At 40.8% G+C, this 23,766-nt stretch overlaps 1 protein-coding gene across 5 annotated transcripts in view; it reads left to right on the top strand.

Moving 5' to 3' along the window:
• kirrel3b (kirre like nephrin family adhesion molecule 3b) overlaps nt 1-23,766 on the top strand; it is a 235,026-nt gene that overhangs the window by 124,801 nt on the left and 86,459 nt on the right. For all 5 annotated transcript variants that reach the window (XR_012337292.1, XM_073815701.1, XM_065279343.2 and 2 more), the window contains exon 2: nt 19,031-19,180. Coding sequence is in view for 4 of the 5 variants with exons in the window: in XM_073815701.1 (XP_073671802.1) it covers nt 19,031-19,180 (150 nt within the window). In the remaining variant the exon portion in view is untranslated. The remainder of the gene's footprint in view (nt 1-19,030; nt 19,181-23,766) is intronic.

The raw sequence follows: 23,766 nt of genomic DNA, 5'->3' as shown, positions 1-23,766 counted from the left end.
AAGTGCTGGGAGACGATAAATAAGAATACATGACAGGATGATGCGAATCCCAGGTGAGATTGTGATAAAAAATAAAACGTTTCAAGCTCTAAGGAAAATAAGGGGTTAAAGTTGCTCAAATGAAGTCCTTAGCAACACATTTTACTCATGATAAATACACTTTTGCTATACTAAATATCTTCATGGAACATGATCTTTACCTAATATCATAGTGATAGTTTTGACCCATACAATGTATTGTTGGCTATTGCTACAAATGTACTTGTGCGACTTATGTCAATTATAGCTAAAAGAGCCGCAATTTGCATATTTTATACAATTACAATTACAATTATACAATTACAATTCCAATTAAGTGTGCCATTGGCTGAAAGAAGGGTTCCAGTATACCATGCCCTGTGGGCGCTGATAGATAAATGAGGGAGCTTAAAGGGATACTTCATATAAAAATGAAAATTATGTCATTTAGTATTTATTCGAAACCCCTACGACTTTCATGTGTAAAGAAAATATGAGAGTAAGAACTGGAAAAGTGTAAACAAATAAATAAAAAAATCCAGATGTTCTTGATTTTGAGAATTTTCATGAAATAAGGAGTAAATTCTAGGTCATAAACTAACAATTAATTAGAGTCAGATCTTTTTAAGGAATCATTCACAGAACCTGAATGATTCGTTCATGAATCAAATGAAACTTTCGAATCAAGCTTATACACGGCTTCAAAGACTTTTACTGCACACTTCTTTTGGACTTACTTTATGATGCTTTCTTCTCATTTTGGAGTTTGACAGCCCCAGTTCTCATTATCTTTTATTATATGGAAAAAAGTGGCTAGATTACTCACCAGACACATACGAGCCATGGCAGCAACATTAGCCCACAGACGCTCCCCAATGCAAAGCTCCAATGATAGATCCTCTAAATACACAGACACGCACATGATGGCCAGAAGGAAATGAGAATTTGGGGAAATGAATGGCGAAAGGTAATATTCTCTGATTGGAAGGGTACGTGTGTGTATATGTGTGTGTGTTTCCAGCTGAGTTGCTGTAGAGCCACTGATTAGTGTTCTCGAGTGCTTATGCCGTACTGGCCCAAGAGTCATTTTTGCCATGACTCACAGAGGGTGTTTCAAGAGCGCCGGGCTGTCACGTCTCTGTTATTGCCAGATGAAATAGAGCAGGGGTTTGTGGACTGCTAGCACTGTTGGAGGGTAAACAAATTACCACAGAGTGAGATGAAAACATTACAGAGACCATAATGATCCCTGGCTCATCAGTTTGAGTCTGTCTATTCCCCTCACTTAAACAAGCGTACCTCTAATCCGATTTGTCTGAAGGGACTGCTGAACCTTGTCAAGGTGTGAAGAACAAGTGCAAATAGCAGAGGCAGAGGGAAAATGGCCAGGGGTTTAGTTCGAATGTTGTTCTTAAAGGTAAAGTGCGTAATTTTGCATCTAACAGCGCAAATAATAAATGCTTTGAGTGTATTTCCTAAATGCTGCATGCTTTGGGAACTCTTTGGTAGAAGCAGCTACAGCTGACTGCTATACAGTAAGTGTCTATAGTAGGATAACATACTGTATAAAAAATAAACACACTTAGGGGTGGTTTTCCAGACAGGGAATATCTTAAAATATTTCAGTGCCAGTTTTGTGTTTAAAGATGCACACCATGTTCATTTATAAATTATGCTTTTAAAAATGACCCAAATATCTTCATTTAACCAAGGCCTAGTACTGGCTTCAACTAATCCCTGTCCGGGATACCGACCCTTAAAAAGTTGTGTCCCAAATAACACTGTACATTTAACCATCTTCTAGTGCACGTTTTTTCAAACTGTGGGTTGGGAACCACTTGTGGGTCACACAGTGGAAAATGTTACATTTTATTAATGAAATGATAAGAAATTATAGGAGAAAAAAATGTGTTTCCTCATATTTTTTTTTTTTAAATATGCTGGTGGGTCCCGGAATAGATTATATTTATTTAAGTAGGTCACAAAATGAAAAGTTTGGCAACCCCTGCTGTAGTGTATGAATTTTAGAAGGGTACTATCGTCCCAAAAGGGAACACTTAACATTTTTTACCAACCCAAAGTTTATGAGGTTTTCCACACACAAGACAAAATAATGTCATAAAACAATGCAAGTCAACGAAAATAGTTTATTTTACTTTTGATGTCATCTGTCTTGTCCAGCGTGATCTCAGTTAGCATCATACTAAAGTGTAATCATCTCTGCAAGTAAACTTTTCTCTTACAGAGTCCGATAAGCATACCTCTCTTCCAATACGTGAGCAAAAATGCGACCATTGAAACATGAAGTGCGTAGTGTTAAAAAAAAGATTTTTTTATGTAAGCACACTACTTACACTGTTAAAGGCCAAATTATGGTCAACATTCTTATTCGTATGCAAAGTTCTGCGTAAAATGCTGTGACAAAATTTTCGTCATCAGAAGAGTATGCGCGTAATGTACTGTACCGCACAACGTCAGATTTCTGAAACCAAATGTACATTGTATACGTAAGTTGCACATGCACCTAAAGGAGAATGTAGTATGTAGTCCATGAGATGCATTGAATTTTGTCGCAATGTGCATGCGTCGAACCTCTTTGTACAGTACACGTACTAGTCAAATAAACTTGGTGCCTTCAACCGTATATTGCATGACTATTGCATAAGCATGCGATTTGGGATGCACGCACCTACTCTTTATATGCTTTTGGGACAGCATTTTACCTTTATCATGCTGATTGTAAATTACATTTGCTGTTAGATTTGGGATAAATGATTTTGGCGCATTTGTATTAATTAATTAGCCCTTACACACCTAGTACTTCACTGCAATCTAAAATTGGTGTGCCACATGCAACACCACACATAAGTTTGCACACAACAGCAAGTACTGTACCTTCCGGAGTCTTTATAATTATCCAATTACAATAGATACTTACTAACATATTTTTTTAGATCATGCTGTTGCTAGTAATACTAACCTGTGAGGTGAAGAACGTTCCTGCCGTGGGCTCAGCTCTCTCCATTCCACCTGTTCCACATCATTATAACAGCCAACACTAAATCAACTCAATCTCGATACTTTGGCACTTATATGATGTTATTTTGTTGATTAAAATGTTGTGACAGTTATATTAATCTTTTCTTCACTCTTAGCACACAGATATAACAGGAGGTAAAAATGATGATTAACTCCCTGCTGGGGAATACAATAATCGACCTTACCGCTGTTTTCTTAAAGGGATAGCGCTCATTATGGACACATGATGTAAATGGGTAGCAATCTGTTCACAAAAAAACTATCATTCATTTTCAGACATGGATACATGTCTTTACTTTCTGCAAAGTACACTGTCAGGTTCGATAAAATTCAAGGTTTTCATATAAATGTGCTCATTTTATTTCTCAGCAGATTTGTTTGCTAGAAATTTCTTCTAAATGTCAGTAAAATACTTAATTGCAAATTACATTGAACACAAATTCAGATTTAATTGCATTTAGGTCAGATTTTGTTTTCAAGGGAAGAGAAAGTCTGATTAAACAGCCTTAAAAGCTGTTGCATCATTTTGTAGCCGATTACATTTGTGGAAATAAAAATATTCAGACATTAATTAAATGTGAAATGGCTATTTTATTACAACTTTTCACAAAAATTATTACCCAACAGAAGGTTTGGCGATTAACCAATGTAATGTAATGTAATCTCTTCAGGCACGTGTTCAAAGTTTGTCTGCCTTATTAAGAAGACGCACATGCACGCATGCACACACATACACACGTTTACAATTGCTTTTATTACTGCATGCTTTTATGTAATCAGAATTATGTGTCCAAGCATACAAAAGCTTTCAACTGGGCAAAATCTTCATCAAATGACATCACCGACATTTGCCAAACACTTGGTTAACCCAAATGTATACCAGATATAGAATAAGCATGGCCAAAGCTGGATCCAATTTGTAAAAACAGTTCACCCCATCTGAAATTTGATCGCCCTTGTTTTAAAACATAGTTGGGAGATTCAGGTTCAACATTATTTAGGTTTAACAAGGTATGGCCGTGCTAGGTTAATTGTATTATAAACTGTGTACGTATGCAGCTGGTGGGAGAACAAGCCCCTCAAGGTATTGCCTGCACTACTGACAGATCGCCAAATGCTTGCCCAGAATATAAACACCTTAAAACATGCGGCGAGCCTTGATTTTTTTATCTCAAATGGTCGAGATGCTTCTTTATCTGGAATAATTGTCTTTTTGCCCTGATTATAACACTATAAACAAGGCATTTATTAAAAGGATTAGTGATGCTTCTCCAGTGTCACACCAGTGCACATGGTGCTGTGAACGTTACGGCATTAATCATTCACAATCAGCAAGACATTAGCGTTTACTCCGGCTAGACGGTATTTGTTGATGTTTGATTGTTTTCTTCTTGCCCTGCACTGCTTTGTAGGACTTAAGGTACATCACAGGGTATTATCAAAGGGTGGTGCCGTATAAGGGACAGTGAAGGAATCTGTTGTCTCCACCTCACCGAACTCCACGCACGGCTGCCTGCGCAGCTGGCAGTTTTGTACGTGCAGGAGATTGGAGGGGAGGGTAAAGGAAGGGTCTGCTCCGAGGCTGACTGGCTGAGCACCGAAGCGGAACGCTAGCAGATGCGACCGAAGCGTCACTGAAATCAAAATGCGTGTTGACTCCTCCACCAGATTGGGTGAATGTGAGGCTCCCTTAGTCAACCGTCCCTGTTTTTTACCAATTTCTCTACATTCCGCTTTGGCTGACCTACATGTGTTATTCTGCCGCTTGAGGTGGTTTGGGGGGGAAATGGTGGACTCACCAGGCAATTCAGCACTGGGTATAGATCATTGGAAAGGTTTGTTAACCTCCCTGAACAAAACTCTGACTTGCTTGATGCTCATACATTGTGACTTCATGGAAAGATGAATCCAAGTTATAGTATGCTTTGTATACTGTAAGATAAGACTTCAACCTAGGCTCACTCACCATACATACTGCTGCCTGCATTTGTGCATAATCTGAAATATATTGCTTTTATCGCTGCTCATTTCTGTTCATTTTGACTTGGGATTTTTTGAAAGGCATACGGGTCTTATCTAGTGATACTAGATGATACTAATTAATGATACTAATTAATGTCTTTGGGTCAGTTTATTGTTTTAAAAGGTTTGCAAGTACATGTATTTTACATATTTAAAGTCACATGGCTAGTGCAAGAAGAGAAGTTGTGGTTTAAAAGTTCTTTTTTTTCTTGGAGAAAATGACAATCGTTTTGCTATTTAAGATCCTTATGCCTCATTTAGGATCATTTAGAGCCCTTTGAAGCTGCATTAAACTGCAATTTTAAACTCCATTGAAACGGTAAACTGTTGAGGTCCAATAAAGTCTATTAAATTGAAAAAAAATCCTAGAATGTTTTTCTCAAAAAAACAACAAAAATAAAAACACGCAATTACTTCTTAACTAGAAGTAGAGCGATTAATCGGTTTTTGACATTAATCGGCACCGATAGTTCAATGGTGGAACAATCGACTATCTGCAAAAAATCCATGCCGATAGTTTGTCCGAGTACATCCTTTGCTTTATATTATTATGAAGCAATTAATTTGCTGAATAGATGCTGCATTAGTAGAGAAACAACAGCAGGAATCTAAGTTTGGCGTCAAGGCTGACAGGATGCTAATATTAGTAGTACAGTACCTCAAACGGTTACACAAAATACACGCAGATAAATCCAACCCAAATGTTTAATGTCATGATTATTACCATTGATTTGCATTAGTTTATATCCAGCGGGTTACTCTTATCCATGATTTATCCATATTTTAAGTTAATAATGAGAGAAAGTGAACGCTTAGGTTACTCACGTAACCCCGGTTCCCTGAAATAACGGGAACGAAGCATTGCGTCAGTTAGCTGACGCTATGGGGGAAACTCCTGTTTACTCCGTGACTGAAGCCTATTGGTTAACGTCTGTACAAAGTACAGACCAATGACGTTTGAACCCGCGCGCGGGAGGAACGCGTCCCTATATAAGCGCGGTTCAATCGTCAGGAGCTCATTATTATTCGACTGAAGCGCGCAGCCGAATAACACTCGCTGCGTAGACGTTTGTAGCACGGCAAGAGACGCAATGCTTCGTTCCCGTTATTTCAGGGAACCGGGGTTACGTGAGTAACCTAAGCGTTCCCTTTCAATACGGTTCACTTCGCATTGCGTCAGTTAGCTGACGCTATGGGGGAACGTAATCCCATCACGCCGTGCATACACAACGTACTGAAGTGCCTTACCGGAGAGACACTGCGTGTGGCCCTATACCCGGCATATTCACAGCTTTAAAAGCAAATGTGTAAGCACCATATAAATTGTTGACGCGCACACGGTGGGGTTTTAAACGCACCGGGGGCACATAACATAGCACAAGACGGCGAGGTACGCGCCGCGGCTGTGCGAGATAAGTAAATTCAGAGTCACGTTGGTGAGCTCGCTGAGCGCACCGTGGTGTACACATAAAACGCATGAGCGTGCATGATTGAGCCGAGAGAACCTGCGCTCGTAGGGCAGGGACGTCTAAGCTGTACAATCTGACAACGTAGACGGCGAAGACCAGCCGGCCGCGTAGCAGATATTAAATATAGATATAGATACCCCTGTAGACCAAGTTCATGAAGAAGCCAAACTCGCACAGAGTGGGCTCTATATAGGACATAGCTCATAGAGGGGCGTGAGCCAGTGCGATGGTTTCAACGATCCATCTAAATAACCACTGTTAGCAACAGACATACGTAGTGAGTGATCTGCGAAGCTCACGAACGGCCGATCTGACTATAATATGCGGCAGAACGGTTCGTAGCGTGGGATTATACAGATACCACAATAGTGTGAACCCCGGTGCACCCTCGAGCGCATCGGGATGCATATAGGTAGTATTATAGTGCACAGATCGGTGAGCTTTCCAAGCGCGCCGTAAATGTGTATTGACTATAAATTGCACGGGCACAGGTGAACACTTGAATACATCGTGAATGCATATAGATGAATCAGAGTGTTATAATGCACAGGCCGGCAAGATTCTCGAGCGCGCCGTCATGTGTTCTGATAATAAATTGTGCGCACACGGGTGAACTCTTCAGTGCACCGTGAATGCGTATAGATAAATCAGTGCACACAACGCGCCGTGAATGTGTACAGATATGATTGATGAACGTAACGGTGGGCACCCAACGCACCGTGAACGTACACAGATGAACAACAATGTATGTCACAAAGCATAACACAGCTGTGTATACAGATGAGCTTTCCCAAGCGCATCTTATTGTATACCAAAATGTTATAGCGTGTACATGTGAGCTTCTCTAAGCGCACGGTGGACGCATATAATTAAAACCCATATCGTGCATACAGGTGAGCTAATGGGCGCACCTTTAATGCAACAAACCTCAGTAGTGCGCGAAGCAGGGATGTCGAAGCTGTAAACTGACAACCTGGACGGCGGGGACCAGCCGGCCGTGTCACAATTGTCAAATGAGAAACCTCTAAGACCATGCCCATGCTCTAAGACAAGTGAGCATAATTGTCACGGGAGGTGATAACGTCAACGATCCATAAATAGCCTGTATTGACAGGTGCTCTAGTGAGTGATCTGTGACGCAGATAAACAGCTGATCGTCTGATGTACGTCAGACGTATGTGTCATACAGGACCTTGGACAGTTCCAGAGCGCTGTGCCTCGGGCACCGTCCGCATCTGAGAAATGACAGGCTTATGAATAAAGTGAATGGCCAGCCGTAAAAGCATGGTTCGCTGTTACCGCCGCCGTCCGCATCTGAGAGATGACAGGCTTGTGAATTAAATGAATGGTCGGTCGTAAAAGCGTGGTTCGCTGTTATCACGGCCACATAGATATAGGTAGGGGAGAGAGCCGCCGTGCCTCTGTAGTGAGGAGAAAAGTGTTCCACCGGCGATTCGCGGGGGGTTATGACTTTCAAATGTCACTAGACAGAATGGATCAGACTTTGCATAAGGACGCCTCGTGAAAGGGGTCCTAGCAGCTTGTGTCAATGTGTCATAAGGCACGTAATGTAGGTCGTGTCCCACGGATGCCATCTCCGCATGCCCATCGTAATGGGTTAATATTGGTAGTTTAAGCATGAGATGCGTATCACTCTGATTGAACATAGCTTATAAAGCGATGCAATGAGTTTATAAAGGAGATGACTCGTCAGCTTGTTCAGGGGGCGAGATCTCAGTCTGGTTCGGTAAATAATGAAACCACCGTAGATTGCCCGACCGCATTATCACAATAACACGGTCGAGAGTGCTGCAGTGCTAAATCATCCTCATAATGTACCGTATTCACAGTACAAGGTGATTTATATGAGACAAAAGGCGTTCCACGCGCCGAAGGCTGATTGCCGTCGTAAAGCGTGTTCAACCCACAGCAAATGCTGGGCTAGCTCGTAATGACAGCACTTCATGCAGCCGTGTGTAACTTAAGCAAGCTTCCCGGCCGTCAGCTCGGGGCGGGACCTTTGCTTAGTCAAACTGAAGTGGACTTATGAACAGAATGCCACGATATTCAGCTTTCTGAGGCTCGTTAGAGGGGTACGTGTGCCCGTCTTAAACGAGATGCCGCGCGCGTCTGACTGTGCGCGCGCTTTAAGCTTTGAAACTTATTGTGGCGGGTAGCAAGCTCACTTGAGGTTGATATTACCCTTAATATCTCCGAGTATTGGAGCGGAGGTGTGAGCGTCTTCGGATCCGCTAATATAAATCAGCTATATGGCCGAAAAACGTCATAAACCGCTTGGCTGTAAGCCTTTGAGTGGCCGTCCGGAGAGGGCGCGATTCAAACGCTTGGAGCCATGCAAAAGTCTGAGGCTGTCCTTCCTCTAGGAAGAGAGAATAACAGCCGTAAGACCGTGCTCGTTTGCGCCATCAGCATCGTAGCGGAGAAACTGAGGTGGGCTGCGAGCGAATTTGGCAGAAAGGTGTTAGAGACACCGTACAGTCGTGGGGTGTCAATACACAGTATATGGCCAAACCGGGGTCTTTTCGGCTAGCGTCGATAGAATTATGGACAGCGGACCGTGTGTGCGTATTACTGATTGCTTGTCAGTAAGGCGATAAAGTGTTTAGAGACACCGTACAACCGTGGGTGTCAATACACAGTATAGTAAGCACGGAAATTACTCTTTTTAGAGGAATTAAATACCGTTCGCCACTATAGTGAGGTCGCATAGCCGACAGTATTACACAGTATGTTTGGATAAACAGCACACAGAAAACATTACAGGGCAGTCCAGCCGAGGCACGACATAACCCCTTTTCTCCCAGACAGTTTCGTTCTCTGTTGATGCAGCTGTGCTGCGGAGACCAGAGCTCAGCCGTTCAGGTGCACAAGCCTCAGTAGTGACGGTGACCGAACGGCTCACGGAGCAGAGCACTATGTCTAGGTTGTTTAATGTCAGACTGAACCCATCGCAGAGAGGAAGTCTGCCGTGAGGCCCGCGGTTTTGCCGTTTATTAAAAGGGCAGAAAAACCGGGTATATATATATAAGAATGTACCAATATTCAGCGCACTGATATAGGACGGGACTGAATAAAGGGAGGTATTCGGGCCTCAGTATATTATAAACAAATTCGTTCTGCCTCTGATTCCGTCTAAACCAGAGAGAAATTACCAGGCAGACGAAAAATTAGCTATCTGAAGTGAGATCGGCTCAGGCCAGTAAAGCTCTATAATAAGTGTTTTAGCGCTCCAATAGAGGCGTGTCCGCCTTATCGAGCAGACGAATGAGATCGTGCCGCTCCAGGAGGGGAGGGGCATGAAGCTCTCTTATAATGAGTGTTCTTGGTGCTCCAATAGCGGCGGATCGGCCCTATCGAGCAGACGAATGAGATCGCGCCGCTCCAGAGGGGAGGGGCATGAAGCTCTGTAATCGTTGAACACTGGACAGCTGCATTTAGAGGCAGCGAGCCGTAATACCGCGTGCTAGCTAAGCCGTTAAGAGACCTCACCACTGTGGGGAAAGGAGCGAGGGACTCCGCGAGCGTGGAGCACGAGTGGCTGTGCTATGACAGAGACAGGGGCAGACCGCCCGTGTTTGCTTGTCGTATGCATCTATCCAGGTCTACGGTTCCCCGCTTGTTCATCTCAACAAGAGAGGAACGGCAGAGGGGAGCAGCAACACAGACAGAACAGCCATGCGTCGTGACGGTATCACCCGATGCACTCGGGGGATTAATATATGTGCCAGAGATCTCGCCACTGAATTTGAGAGGAGCGAAGGGACTCTGTAAGCATGAACGGTTGCGGTGTGACAGAACACAGGGGGGGTTAGTCCGTGTGTGCTTGTCTATGCATCCATCTAGTCTCATGGCTCGCCGTGTGTTCATCCCGGCGAGAGAGGAACAGCAGGGGGAGCACGAAACATGGATAAGACAACCAAAGCATAAGCGCGGTCCCGGCGTGGGAGGTGCCAGACCGGTAACGCGCTCGGAGGAAATTCATAGCAGAGAGGCTCACCGAGCCGCTGTGCTGGACGCTATTACAACAGCGCCTGCTCTTTTAGCTTATAGCTTTATATTAAAAATATTGATCTTACCGGGCGGCCGCAGGGGAGACCTCGTCAGGCGTGTCCGCTGCACAGGGCTCGTACCACGGCAAGCGAAGGCTATCTTCGGTTCTCGGCCGGAAAGCGGCAGGGGAAGACGCTAGACCTGGACTCTGCTATCTTCGGTTCTCAGCCGGAAAACGGCAGGGGAAGACGCTAGGCCTGGACTCCGCTGCAGGGCTTTTGTCAACGGCGAGGTAAGGCTTCTTCTTTTCTTCGGAGCAGCGAGAGGTTCGCGCTGAAGGAGAAAATAATGAGCTCCTGACGATTGAACCGCGCTTATATAGGGACGCGTTCCTCCCGCGCGCGGGTTCAAACGTCATTGGTCTGTACTTTGTACAGACGTTAACCAATAGGCTTCAGTCACGGAGTAAACAGGAGTTTCCCCCATAGCGTCAGCTAACTGACGCAATGCGAAGTGAACCGTATTGAAAGGGAACTATATGCAGCTGTCGGCTACATTAACATATCCAAAGAATCCAAAGTTCTTTTGCAATACATATTTTGTTATTTTGATTTGATAATCATTAAGTGCTAAAACAGAAGCAAATAAAGTACAAGACTACACAGATATAATAGACATTTACTCACCTAAAGGATTATTAGGAACACCATACTAATACTGTGTTTGAACCCATTTCGCCTTCAAAACTGCCTTAATTTTACGTGGCATTTATTCAACAATGTGCTGAACGCATTCTTTAGAAATGTTGGCCCATATTGATAGGATAGCATCTTGCAGATGTTGGAGATTTGTGGGATGCACATCCAGGGCACGCAGCTCCCGTTCCACAACATCCCAAAGATGCTCTATTGGGTTGAGATCTGGTGACTGTGGGGGCCATTTTAGTACAGTGAACTCATTGTCATGTTCAAGAAACCAATTTTAAACGATTCGAGCTATATGACGTGGTGCATTGTCCTGCTGGAAGTAGCCATCAGAGGATGGGTACATGGTGGTCATAAAAGAATGGACATGGTCAGAAACAATGCTCAGGTAGGCCGTGACATTTAAATGATGCCCAATTGGCACTAAGTGGCCTAAAGTGTGCCAAGAAAACATCCCCCACACCATTACACCCCCAGCCTGTACAGTGGTAACAAGGCACGATGGATCCATGTTATCATTCTGTTTACGCCAAATTCTGACTCTACCATCTGAATGTCTCAACAGAAATCAAGACTCATCAGACCAGGAAACATTTTTCCAGTCTTTAACTGTCCAATTTTGGTGAGCAAATTGTAGCCTCTTTTTCCTATTTGTAGTGGAGATGAGTGGTACCTGGTGGGGTCTTCTGCTGTTGTAGCTCATCCGCCTCAAGGTTGTGCATGTTATGGCTTCACAAATGCTTTGCTGCATACCTCGGTTGTAACAAGTGGTTATTTCAGTCAAAGTTGCTCTTCTATCAGCTTGAATCAGTCGGCCCATTCTCCTCTGACCTCTAGCATCAACAAGGCATTTTCGCCCACAGGACTGCCGCATACTGGATGTTTTTACCTTTTCACACCATTCTTTGTAAACCCTAGAAATGGTTGTGCGTGAAAATCCCAGTAACTGAGCAGATTGTGAAATACTCAGATTGGCCCGTCTGGCACCAATAACCATGCCACACTCAAAATTGCTTTAATCACCTCTCTTTCCCATTCTGACATTCAGTTTGGAGTTCAGGAGATTGTCTTGACCAGGGCCACACCCCTAAATGTATTCACGCAACTTTCATGTGATTGGTTAATTAGATAATTGCATTAATGAGAAATTGAACAGGTGTTCCTAATAATCCTTTAGGTGAGTGTATATGTAATCAATTTACATATATTAAAGTAAAGGAATTTACTTTAATACTTATTAATACAATTAACATATTATTATTTATTTCATTTAGCACATTTTCATGCTTCAGTACTTACTTTTGTAATACATTTCAGCACTTTGAGTGTTATGATTGTTTTTATCCACTATCCATTTTAAAAACTATTGGTTGATTACTTGGTTATCGGCAAGCAGGGATAAACTTAGTTATCGGTATCTGTAAAATCCATTATCGGTCGACCTCTATTCTCAACACATAAACATATTGGAAAATATATTTTACAGTGTTGCTGAGAGAAACATTTTTCACATTTTTATCTTTTTTTTTGTTATAATTTTTTCACAAGCCCCAATGAATGCTGTGCTATATACAGTTTGAGTGAAGAAACACCTTGTCTTTGCCTCCAGTAGCAAGTTACCAATTTCCACTTTCCTGGTCTTGTCAAAATGGGAACATCGATGTGAAATTGTTAAATGTGAAATAACTTACTACTCTGAAAATCTCACAAGACCATCTCTAACTGTTTTGCAAGTCAAGAAATGACATTAGGCGATTAATATGAATTGTATTTATACATTTATTTTGATAATAGAAAATAATAATAAAATACAAAAAGTTTATCAGTTAAATCAGTTATTTAGTTACTATTCTGTTTTTTTGTCACCCATACTAGCTGTAAGCAATAATAAATAAATAAAATCCCATTATCCCATATCATAATAATTAGCAGAAGAGGCAATTCCTGAAATGATTTTCTATTCAGAGTCATCTGTGCTGCTGTCCAGGGCTTCCGCTGACACAGTGCTGAGGGTTTAGGGGAAGTACACGAGCTGTCATAGGTTAACAAGTGCACTGAGTGGAAAAACAGCAGAAGGTGCAATCAATTACTGCACAGGAAGTCCCATAGGAAAGACAAATCACAACTGAGATCACCTTAATATTTCAGCTGTTTTTCTTAGACAGCAAACCATTTAAATGGAGAACAAATAGTGATGCCTCCTGCATCCTAAATATGTCTCCACTCTACAGTTTCAGAATAGATCTTAACAATACCGTATTCAGGTTTCTCAAAATGCTACAATCCAAAGTCAGACATTTACTGTATAATATGATCTCAAAATAAACATCTCATTTGTATATATTTATTTCTCCAAAGGCAATATTTCTATGAAACATACAGTATGAAACAAAGTTAATACTTACAGTATGGTAAACATGAAATGTTCCTTTGGGGTAATACACATCTTGTTGAAGAACAAAAAGCTGCAGAACTGAGGGCAGAGAAAGCGAAAGCTTTCTTTCTCGCTCAGTATTCCTAGAACTCATGTCGCCTGGAAGCAAACACAGCGCGAGATAAACTCCTCATTCTACAGCCGGCATGCCTGAGTAATATACTGAGTACTATCAGAGCAAACACGTACACAAACATACTTAAACAAATAAACAAGTTAACAGCGGCAGAGAAAGAAAGATAGACGGAGTGAAAAACACTGCGTTGTGCAGGCTAGCCTGCTAGGCTTCAAAGATGAAGAGCCCAATAAATTTGAGAGAATTCATAGTGCATTTTTGCTGTTGTTGATTTAATAATAGCTTGTTGGGGTAGCAGACGTTGGACTCCGCCAGGGAGAAAATGTAAATAAATCAATCTGTGAACTCATGTTTAGCTTTTAACAAGTCATTCATCAGAGTTTACTGGAGGCAGGACAGAGGTATGACTGATTTGTTTACTAATTCATGGAACTCATTGCATTACAGAGATCATTCTGTACATTGGCAAATTAATTGTTTCCTCCCAGTGTTTAATTTACCATCAATCTAGAAAATTTCAGGTTGTGGATATTAGCATTTTTTTGCATGCACACATTAATGTAGCTAACTAAACAGACAATTAACCCATAATCTTTATACATAAACTGTTTTCAAAAATGATAATTTCTAGAGACTAAAATGCCTGTTCACAGCAATGTAGATTACGTTTGGAAAAATATAATCTATATGTAGAAAAATAGCAAAGTTTGAAATACAACTATAAAGACGAATTGTCACTTTCAGGGACTTTTTTTCCAGTTAAGGAAAAATTAAACATTGACAGCCAAATCAAAATCAATCCTAAATTTAAAGGAATATTCCATTTTCTTAAAAGAAAAATCCAGATAATTTACTCACCACCATGTCATCCAAAATGTTGATGTCTTTCTTTGTTCAGTCGAAAATAAATTATGTTTTTTGAGGAAAACATTGCAGGATTTACCAAATTTTAATGGACTTTAATAGAGCCCAACATTTAATACTTAACTCAACACTTAACAGTTTTTTTCAACGGAGTTTCAAAGGTCTATAAACGATCCCAAACGAGGCATAAGGGTCTTATCTAGCAAAACGATTGTCATTTTTGACAAGAAAAATAAAAAATATCCACTTTTAAACCACAACTTCTCGTCTAAATCCGGTCGTGATGCGCCACCGTGACCCCACGCAATACGTCATGACGTCAAGAGGTCACAGAGGACGAACGCGAAACTCCGCCCCAGTGTTTACAAATGTGTTGAAAGAGGACCGTTCCTACGTTGTTGTATGTGGAATGATACTTATTAATTTCTTTGTGTCAGTTTATTGTTTACAATGGTCCGCAAATTTGCGTTTTATATATGTAACACTTGACCTCCCTACGTCACCACGCATGACCGGACCTAGACAAAAAGTTGTGGTTTAAAAGAGCGTATTGTTTATTTTTCTTGTCAAAAATGACAATCGTTTTGCTAGATATGACTCTTATGCCTTGTTTGGGATCGTTTATAGACCTTTGAAACTCTGTTGAAAAAAAATGTTAAGTGTTGAGTTAGGTATTAAATGTTGGGCTCTATTAAAATGAGAAAAAAAAACATAATTTTCTTCTCGACTGAACAAAGAAAGACATCAACATTTTGGATGACATGGTGGTGAGTAAATTATCTGGATTTTTCTTTTAAGAAAATGGAATATTCCTGAAGTATTCATGCATCTAAAATATGAAACAGTAACATGCAAGCTTAGAATAAGCTTAAACTCCACCTGTAGTCAATACTTTTATCACTTAAAGGGATAGCAACCCCCCCCCCAATAAATGAAATGTTTGTAACCAAACCGTTCATAAGCCTCATTGACTTCCATAGTAGGAGAAATAATGCTATGGAAGTGAATGGGGCTCATGAATTGCTTGGTTACAAACATTCCTTAAAATATCTTCCTTTGTGTATACATTATTTATACAGGTTTTTAACAACATGAGAGTAAGAAAATTATGACAACATTTTCCTTTTTGGGTGAACTATCCCTTTAAAGGGACATTCCACTATTTTGAAAATATGCTTATTTTCCAGCTCCCCTAGAGTTAAACATTTTGATTTTTACCGTTTTGGAATCCGTTCAGCTGATCTCCGGGTCTGGCGGTACCACTTTTAGCATAGCTTAGCATAATCCTTTGAATCTGATTAGACCATTAGCATCACGCTAAAAAATAACCAAATAGTTTTGATATTTTTCCTATTTAAAACTTGACTCTTCTGTAGTTACTTCATGTACTAAGACCGTCAGAAATGTAAAAGTTGTGATTTTCTAGACCTATATGACTAGGAACTATACTCTCATTCTGGTGTAATAATCAAGGACTTTGCTGCCGTAACATGACTGCAGGAGGGGCAATGATATTACGCAGCGCCTAAAAATAGTCCCCTGCTATTGAAAGTAACCAAGAGGACCATTTTCGGGCAGTGCGTATTATCATTGTTGCAACCCTTGTCTCAACCCTTGCCTCATTTACTATACCCGGATCTATGAATGTGTCAATTAGTCTCTGCCTCTACTCAATCGCACAGCTCGTACCATATATGTATAAATATGCAAATTAGTCCTACTCTTTCGCACCACCTAGGCGCATGGATATATATGTAAATAGAAGCTACATTCTGCAGTTTTAGACACATAACTGCTAGGTCCGATTTCACGCAATGCAAACTGTCTTCTTATGCCAATTTACAAAAGAAAGATTAATGATTTAATTTAAATGTGGGGTCGGATTTCACAGGAATGTCCTTTTGACATCATTTGGCTTAAACCCACCTATAGTTAAGAATGTAAAGTGAAATGTTTTATGTTTTGAACAAATATGTCAATGTAGAGGCAAAAACACACCTAGTATGTGCAAGTCGCACATGTGCATTTAATTTTCTTGCAGTAATTACTTTATCCACAAGGTGGCAACGATACTTGTTTAGTACCACCTCACTCGGGGTTCCAAGCAACCCGAGCTGATACCAAAACGTGACGTGAAAATCACTGATTGGTCTGAGAGAATCGTAGCTTGACCTTTATGCTAGCTGGCATTGTCGCGAGTAAACCTGTTGTCATCTGTGCTTAGCTGTAAGTTCCCCAACTCCATTTTAGTGATATAAAACATCCACAGATCATGAACACCATAACAGTCCTTTCAAGACTTGCAGTTTGTGGCGGCACACGTCCGCATATAGGCTTTGCTTAAATGCAACTTAAATGGGACTCAGCTTGGGCATGTCGACTGATGCAACGGTGTTTGTACAGAAACTGTCATGCGAGACAGAGGTAGTGATAAACACAATGTGCAAACATCTATTTGTGGTGGGAAATTTCAATTTTGTGGCTGAGAAATAAATGAATGTATTTGAATGAACAACGACCCTCTCACTTGTATGATGTCACAGCAGTAGGCAGCACAAATATAACTACAAACCTATAATCCCTCCCACTCCGAAGTTCTACTAAACTCAGTGGAAAAGCTAACCAAGCCAAAGTCAGGTGAGCTGACCCGACCTGACCCAAACCAAACCGTGGGGTACTAGGCAATAGAAAAGCATCAATAGATAATGGAGGCCATAAATGACAGATTGTGCGAAAAAGTCTACACTACCATAAAAGTGTCCAAAAAATGTTTATATGAGTTATGGACCCTTGTAGGCCAAGAAAGGTATTGGATGCATCCAATGCCTATGTACACATTCGAGTCAAACAAAGTATGCCTTACGAAGCTGTGTGCACGTAAATAAACTATTCCTCCAGCTTAAGATGTGCATTTGGCAAACTGAGTCAGTTCTCGCTACAACCAGTAGTGCAGAAAGTCTGCTATTGTACTGTAGGCCTACAACGTTTTTGTAGTATCGACTTACTGTTACTTTTGACTTCCCTATAGTAAAGTATAACTAAGTTAGAAACACACACACACACACACACACACACACACACACACATCAAGATATCGAGAGCATGGTAAGTGTCCCACAGTAATGAGTATTGATTAACCAGTAGACTGAGGTTCAGAGTGAAATGAGCAATATCAGCCATCGTCTCCAACTCAAGATAGCCACACACCAGGGACAGCTGCAGAGTTCAACATAACTGCCAGATCTCCATTATACTGCCAGCGAGATACCCGTCATCTCTCTACTCAGACAGCTCAATGCAATATTGATAGCTGATATGTCAAACCGTTGTATTTTGAGCATGTATGAGTGCACATGCAATATGTTCCCCTGTTGACATGTTGCAGCTTGAAATGTAGGACATTTGTCTTGTAACTAGATTCGATTTAGAGACAGGAATCCCATCGAGGAAGGCAAAAGTGATTGGGTGAGTTTGCACAAACTGGGAATATGATAGCATCTGACTGATAGAACACATCGAACAGATGTGTTACTTATCAAACTCAGTTCAGAAGCCTGGTGTTTTATAATAATAATAATACAGAAAATGAAACGCTACAGGAAGCGTTGGGTAGGCTATGTTGTCATATTGTTCGACTTATCAAAGTCAGCATAGTCAGTTAGCACACAATTTTTTCTAATGCTGATTGTTTAATTTGCACATGCACCAGAGTTACACGAACTGCATCCCACCAACCTTATGGACACTCAGTCCTAAGTGCTTTTTGTGTTTTTCTTTTGAGCCATTTCATGTTAGACATTACCACCCGAGCTGTAAATCTGTGGCTAATGTGAATGTGGCTAGAGCTGAGGTAAAATGACATCCTGCCAATGCTGATTGGTTGATGGCACCGCAAAAACATTCACAGTCCTTTCACTAGCGACTATTATAAGTACTATCGTAGCCACTCCCGTAAGTACAGAGAAGAAAAGATTTTGAAGGCCGCTGTTTTGGTACATATATTTCTCATTCGTTTCCTTTATATCCATGACAACTTTCTTTAAGAGACATCAGACGTCTCACTTAGTTATTGCTGACAGCATTCTCGAGCCACTCGTATCTAATGGAGTTTAGACCTTAGCTCCTCTTGCTTTATGTGGGGTTTTTTCTGTTTGCCGTTGACAGGCTGAAGAAAGGCCCTAAGTGCACTTCACCATTGCATCTTAATCACCCTTGAGGCCTTGAGAGTTTCTCTTTGAATAGATTCTCCAAATGAGGTCATGTAACATGAAACCATTTTATAATGGATCTGAGCTTTTAAAGACACCATATGACGGTGTAAGAAAAGAACTGGAAAGTGGTGCGTTGAAGCAGATACATTGATGTTTAACTTTCTTTATCTTTGTCGTTTCAGGAGTTGAAGCCGTGTTCTCGCAGCAGCCCCAAGACTTGGTGGTGGTTGCTGGACAGCCTGTCACCCTGCCATGCTCCATCCCCGGTTACCATGGTGTTGTGCTGTGGATCAAAGATGGACTTGCTTTGGGCGTTGGAAGAGACCTTTCAGGTAACACACATAGTTCTTAAATTAATGCAACCAGTTTTGAACGCTCTAAAATGGCTGGGTTATTTTTGACCCATGTTTGGTAAATATTGGACAAAACACACGCTGGGTTAAAAATTACCCAATGATGGGTTAATAATTACCCAATGTTGGGTTGTTGTTATGCAACCATGGGTTATAACCCAGCATTGGGTAAATTTTAATCCAGTGGGGTGTTCTGTCCAATATTTACTTAGCCATTTGTAGAGTGAAGTTTAATCAGTGGATTTAATTCAAATAAAAGAAGAATTCCAACAGATAGAAAGGCAAAAGTGTTTACAGCTCCATCCAATTTGATTGCATTTTACATTTCGACTAGCAGCCAGTCTTCATTGGCCACTCCAACAACTAAATAGGTTTAAAACAAGGCTTTTTATAATTAAGGTTGACTTTAGTACTCAAGTTAATGCTCGAGGGTGTAATTGGTTTTTAAAAAACTGCCCATTTGGTGCTAGGCGTAGAAGGACGAGAGCAACTAAAATATAACCTCTTAAGTACATTGAACAGTTAATAGCTTATAAAGTGTGTGACTTTTCCCCACTAGTAGAGTACTGCTTGTTTTGCTTAACTAATTGTTTAATTTGTGCCAACAATCACACAGTTCACTTATACAGAACATTACAGACGTATTTGTATATTTACTGTATGAAGGTCTGTAACAGAAAAAAGGAATTAAAGATTAAACAAAGCTCTTGACAGTGGCAGGATTGTCTTGGCTTGTGGTGAAGGGTCACACAAAGGGTAAATCAATCCCTCACTCCATTTTCCCATCACACTTAAAGCGCTGCTTTGTGTCCTGGGATACTTTCAGCTCAAAGCATGACGTAAAGCCCACTTGGGCTCTTTATAAAACTGCCGGGTTGATCGGTAAAAATTAAATATGTATTCCACTGGAGATCACAGGTCCATTTGCCTTTGACCTTCAGTGGTTGCTGCTCTGTGCCGTTTTGCACTGATAGTGGTCTTTAATTAAACCCCAATAGGTGACTTAGCCCCGATAAATCCTATCCCATTCGCAAGCTTGTCATTATCAGGCCCCTGGGAGCCAGGCCCTGGCAGTGTAAACAGAGGGTGAAGGGCTTTATAATAGTCAAACGGGAAAGGAGTTGAAAGTGGGTGGGTCGGGAGTCGTGAAGAGGCTCTGCGCTTGCGAGACACGCGATTATGAGAGAAGAGACTGAGAACGGCACTTAACAGCACATCAGTTTACCAGTCGAGGGCCGACCCGATCCGAGTCTAGCCAGTAGCGTCCAGCTCTTTATGCGGATCAATGGCGGGCCAACGCTCAGAAGACCGTGAAGAATTTCAATGAAGTCCCGTGCACTCTCCGTCTCTCTTTTTTACGACATATAATTTTTTTTGAGGTTTCCAAGAGCGAGCGCTTCAGAGAAAAGAGCACTTTAAAAGCCAGCGCTGGGTACAGGGGCGGAGTGCACTGCACTGACATGAATGACACTTTAGCGAATAAACCTCCGCACAGCTGCTCCTTTTATCAGCCTTGCCTGCGTCAACAAGTAATGCTGCGTCCAATAAAGAAAATTGACACATCTACGACCGCGTACTCCAAGCTAGCAGCTGCGCACATAAAAAGAGGGGAGTACAACAGCTCATACAAACGCAACACATTTCGATATCAGCCTGCTCAGCTATTCACAGAAAAGGCGTCTCTGCAGCAGCTTATTCAGTCGAGGAGGACGTTGATTAAAATGAGAATTCTCGAACAATATGTTTAATAAATCGGCAGACGAAAGAGACTGATACTTATCGGCGGAGCATTCTTCATCAAGGTCCTCTGGCTGGCGGCTCTAATTAAAGGCGCAATCTCAATGCTGGCGCAAACATACGGATAAATAAAAAAATCATGAATATGCATTGTGTGTATTGCTGTTGCAGGGGTAAGTGTGAAGTTATAGACATAACAGAAAAGGGGGATAGCACAGGAAACCAGGTGTGTATGTGCAGTAAACAGTCTGATGCATTGTTGGTCTGACTTGATCATAAAAGAACTGTTGAAAAATGATAGCACAGGAAAGCAGGTGTGTATGTACAGTAAACAGTCTGATGCTTTGATGATGATAAAAGAAGTGTGGAAAAATGAGTCCTTAAGGATCCTAGTTTATTGAGGGCCAGCGTTTGGGCTCGACAATGGCCCCTGGAGTCATCAGTAGTATCTCAGCATCAGAATATTACAGGCATGATGGTGAACCTTTTTGATTGATAGAAAACCACATTTAGACACATCCAGGTAATTGGAGAAAGAAATATTTTCCTGTCTCCGTTTTTAATAATAATATAGTGCACACAACATTGTTTTAAAAAAACTTGTCATTTACATCAGCCCGCAAAAATATGCCATTGAGCGCCATAAAATCTGTGTCAAACCTTGCAATTAAACCATGCAAGCCTATCAAAATTCTCAGAATTGACACCAACGAATAACACGAGCGAATTCCTGTTCCTTTCAACTGTAAACTTAGGATGCTCACATGAAGTTAAGCATTTCATGGCGCATAATGTTACGTTACAGAACCTAAAACCTGGTTTCTCACATTTGACATTACAACACATAACCAGGGTTATTAGAAATCTCCACTTTGGCTGGAGGTTTTAGAAAGAATCGTTTTCTGTGATAAAACGGGGTTTTCGTGTAAATAAGAGGCCAAACCGCAGGGAAATATCTGCGTCTTTCCTTCATGTAAACAGAGTAGAAGTGTCAACAAAAGTATTTTCTTTTTTAGCACTTTGAGCTGCTCGATTTAACTCATTCCCTGCCAGCCATTTTTTGAAAAGTAGCCCACCAGCATTTTTCTGTGATTTTTACAAAAGTTTCACAAAATGTCTTCCAGGAAAATTTTCTTCTAAAAATATATAAACATTCAAATATATACAATGAAAGAACAGACCCTCTGCTTTCAAACAAACAATAAACAAACAAACAAAACAGGGAAAAAAAATGTTTCATCCTATCTATATTTTTTCTCTTCTTATAAACTCTTAAATATGGGTATTGTTCTTTAAATTTTTTTTTTTTTAGCAAAAAGCTGAAATAATTGCTTTTTTGTGAAGGAATTTTGTTAGAGATCAGATTCAGACTGATTATTAAAACATACACAGAGTTCTAAATTAGTAAATAACGTTTTGGCTTTTCAGTTTTTTTATAAATTGGGTAAGTGCGGTATTGCAGATTAACATAAAATTTCATCAGGAACACGTTTTTAAATGCAAATGTTTTCTCTTAATTGACGAGATAACTCATCAATTGCGGGGAAAGAGTTAAAGTCGCGCTGAACAGGAAGTCGCTATCAACTTTTGCATTTCCAAGTGAGACGGAATATAACACGTGGACATTTTCTACTATGAATTGATTGGAAATAGAAAAGTAGGCGTTTTATTAAGAAATGGAACAATCAGAGGGGGCGGGGTTAACAGACGCTCTGCACAAGCTGCCACACTGATGTCATCAGAGATAACTCGTCAATGGCGGGGAAATAGTTAAAGTCGCTCTGAACAGGAAGTCGTCATCAACTTTTGCATTTGCAAATGAGACGGAATATCACACGTGGATAATTTCTACCATGAATTGATTGGATATGAAAAAGTAGGCGATTCATTTAGAAATGGGAGGGGGCGGGGTTAACGGATGCTCTGCACAAGCTGCCAAACGGATTTCATCAGAGTAGGATCACCACAAAAGGGGCGGAAGTAAATTTTAAATTGTATTTATTATTATAATTTAATTTAAAATTTTATTGACCGACACAGATACGTATTTTTATGCAATATTCCATAAAAAATAGTCAGTTTTAATTTCACTTTAGGGACATACGTTTGTGAGAAAAAACTCATAATAGCCTCCATAGTCACAGAGCAGAATCCCATTTTACTGAATATGTCAGAAGTTTGGTTTCTCAAGTCATGGCAATTGAGTCGGAATTAGTGAGAAAGTAGATCTATTTTTGTGGATGTAATTAACACAGTTTCTCTTGACCGTTTCCTCCGTTTGAGCTGTAAGGGAAGTACACTACTCATCCTCTCGACCATTAAACACTGCGTCATGTCTTTTTTCAGAGCCCTCTCCCCTTCCATCGATCCAACATGAAGACTAATCCCTTCCCGTCTTGATGGATTCATTAACTCTAATGGGTCTATTTTATAATGTTTGCTTTGCTTGATGCGGGTTGTCTCTGGGATTCATTGTGATCAATGGCTGAGTTATTTCATTTTTCTTTACGACTCCCTCTGTTGTGCATTGCTTGGCCATATTGCATGAGATTATATAATGAGATATCAATCTAAGAGGTGTCCAGAGAAGAGTCAATTGTGTGTCATAAGAACACGCTCGATAGAAGGCACAGCCTTTGGGTTTACTGTATAATGCAATATATTTGAATACCTACTGTAGGCAGTGCTCAGATATAGATTTAATATTACAGGTGGGTGAATGTAATCTCTAGATGTTATTTGACTGAAGGAGTGATGCTAGCTTGCCAAAGCTGACTCTGCTTTAATACACAATCACTGCAGGATGCTTATTTCTAAGTCATGTATGC

Source organism: Paramisgurnus dabryanus, chromosome 9, assembly GCF_030506205.2.
Source record: "Paramisgurnus dabryanus chromosome 9, PD_genome_1.1, whole genome shotgun sequence".
Lineage (NCBI taxonomy): Eukaryota > Metazoa > Chordata > Actinopteri > Cypriniformes > Cobitidae > Paramisgurnus > Paramisgurnus dabryanus.
Note: the sequence above shows the minus strand (reverse complement) of the source record. Positions and strands in the feature narration are given on the sequence as shown.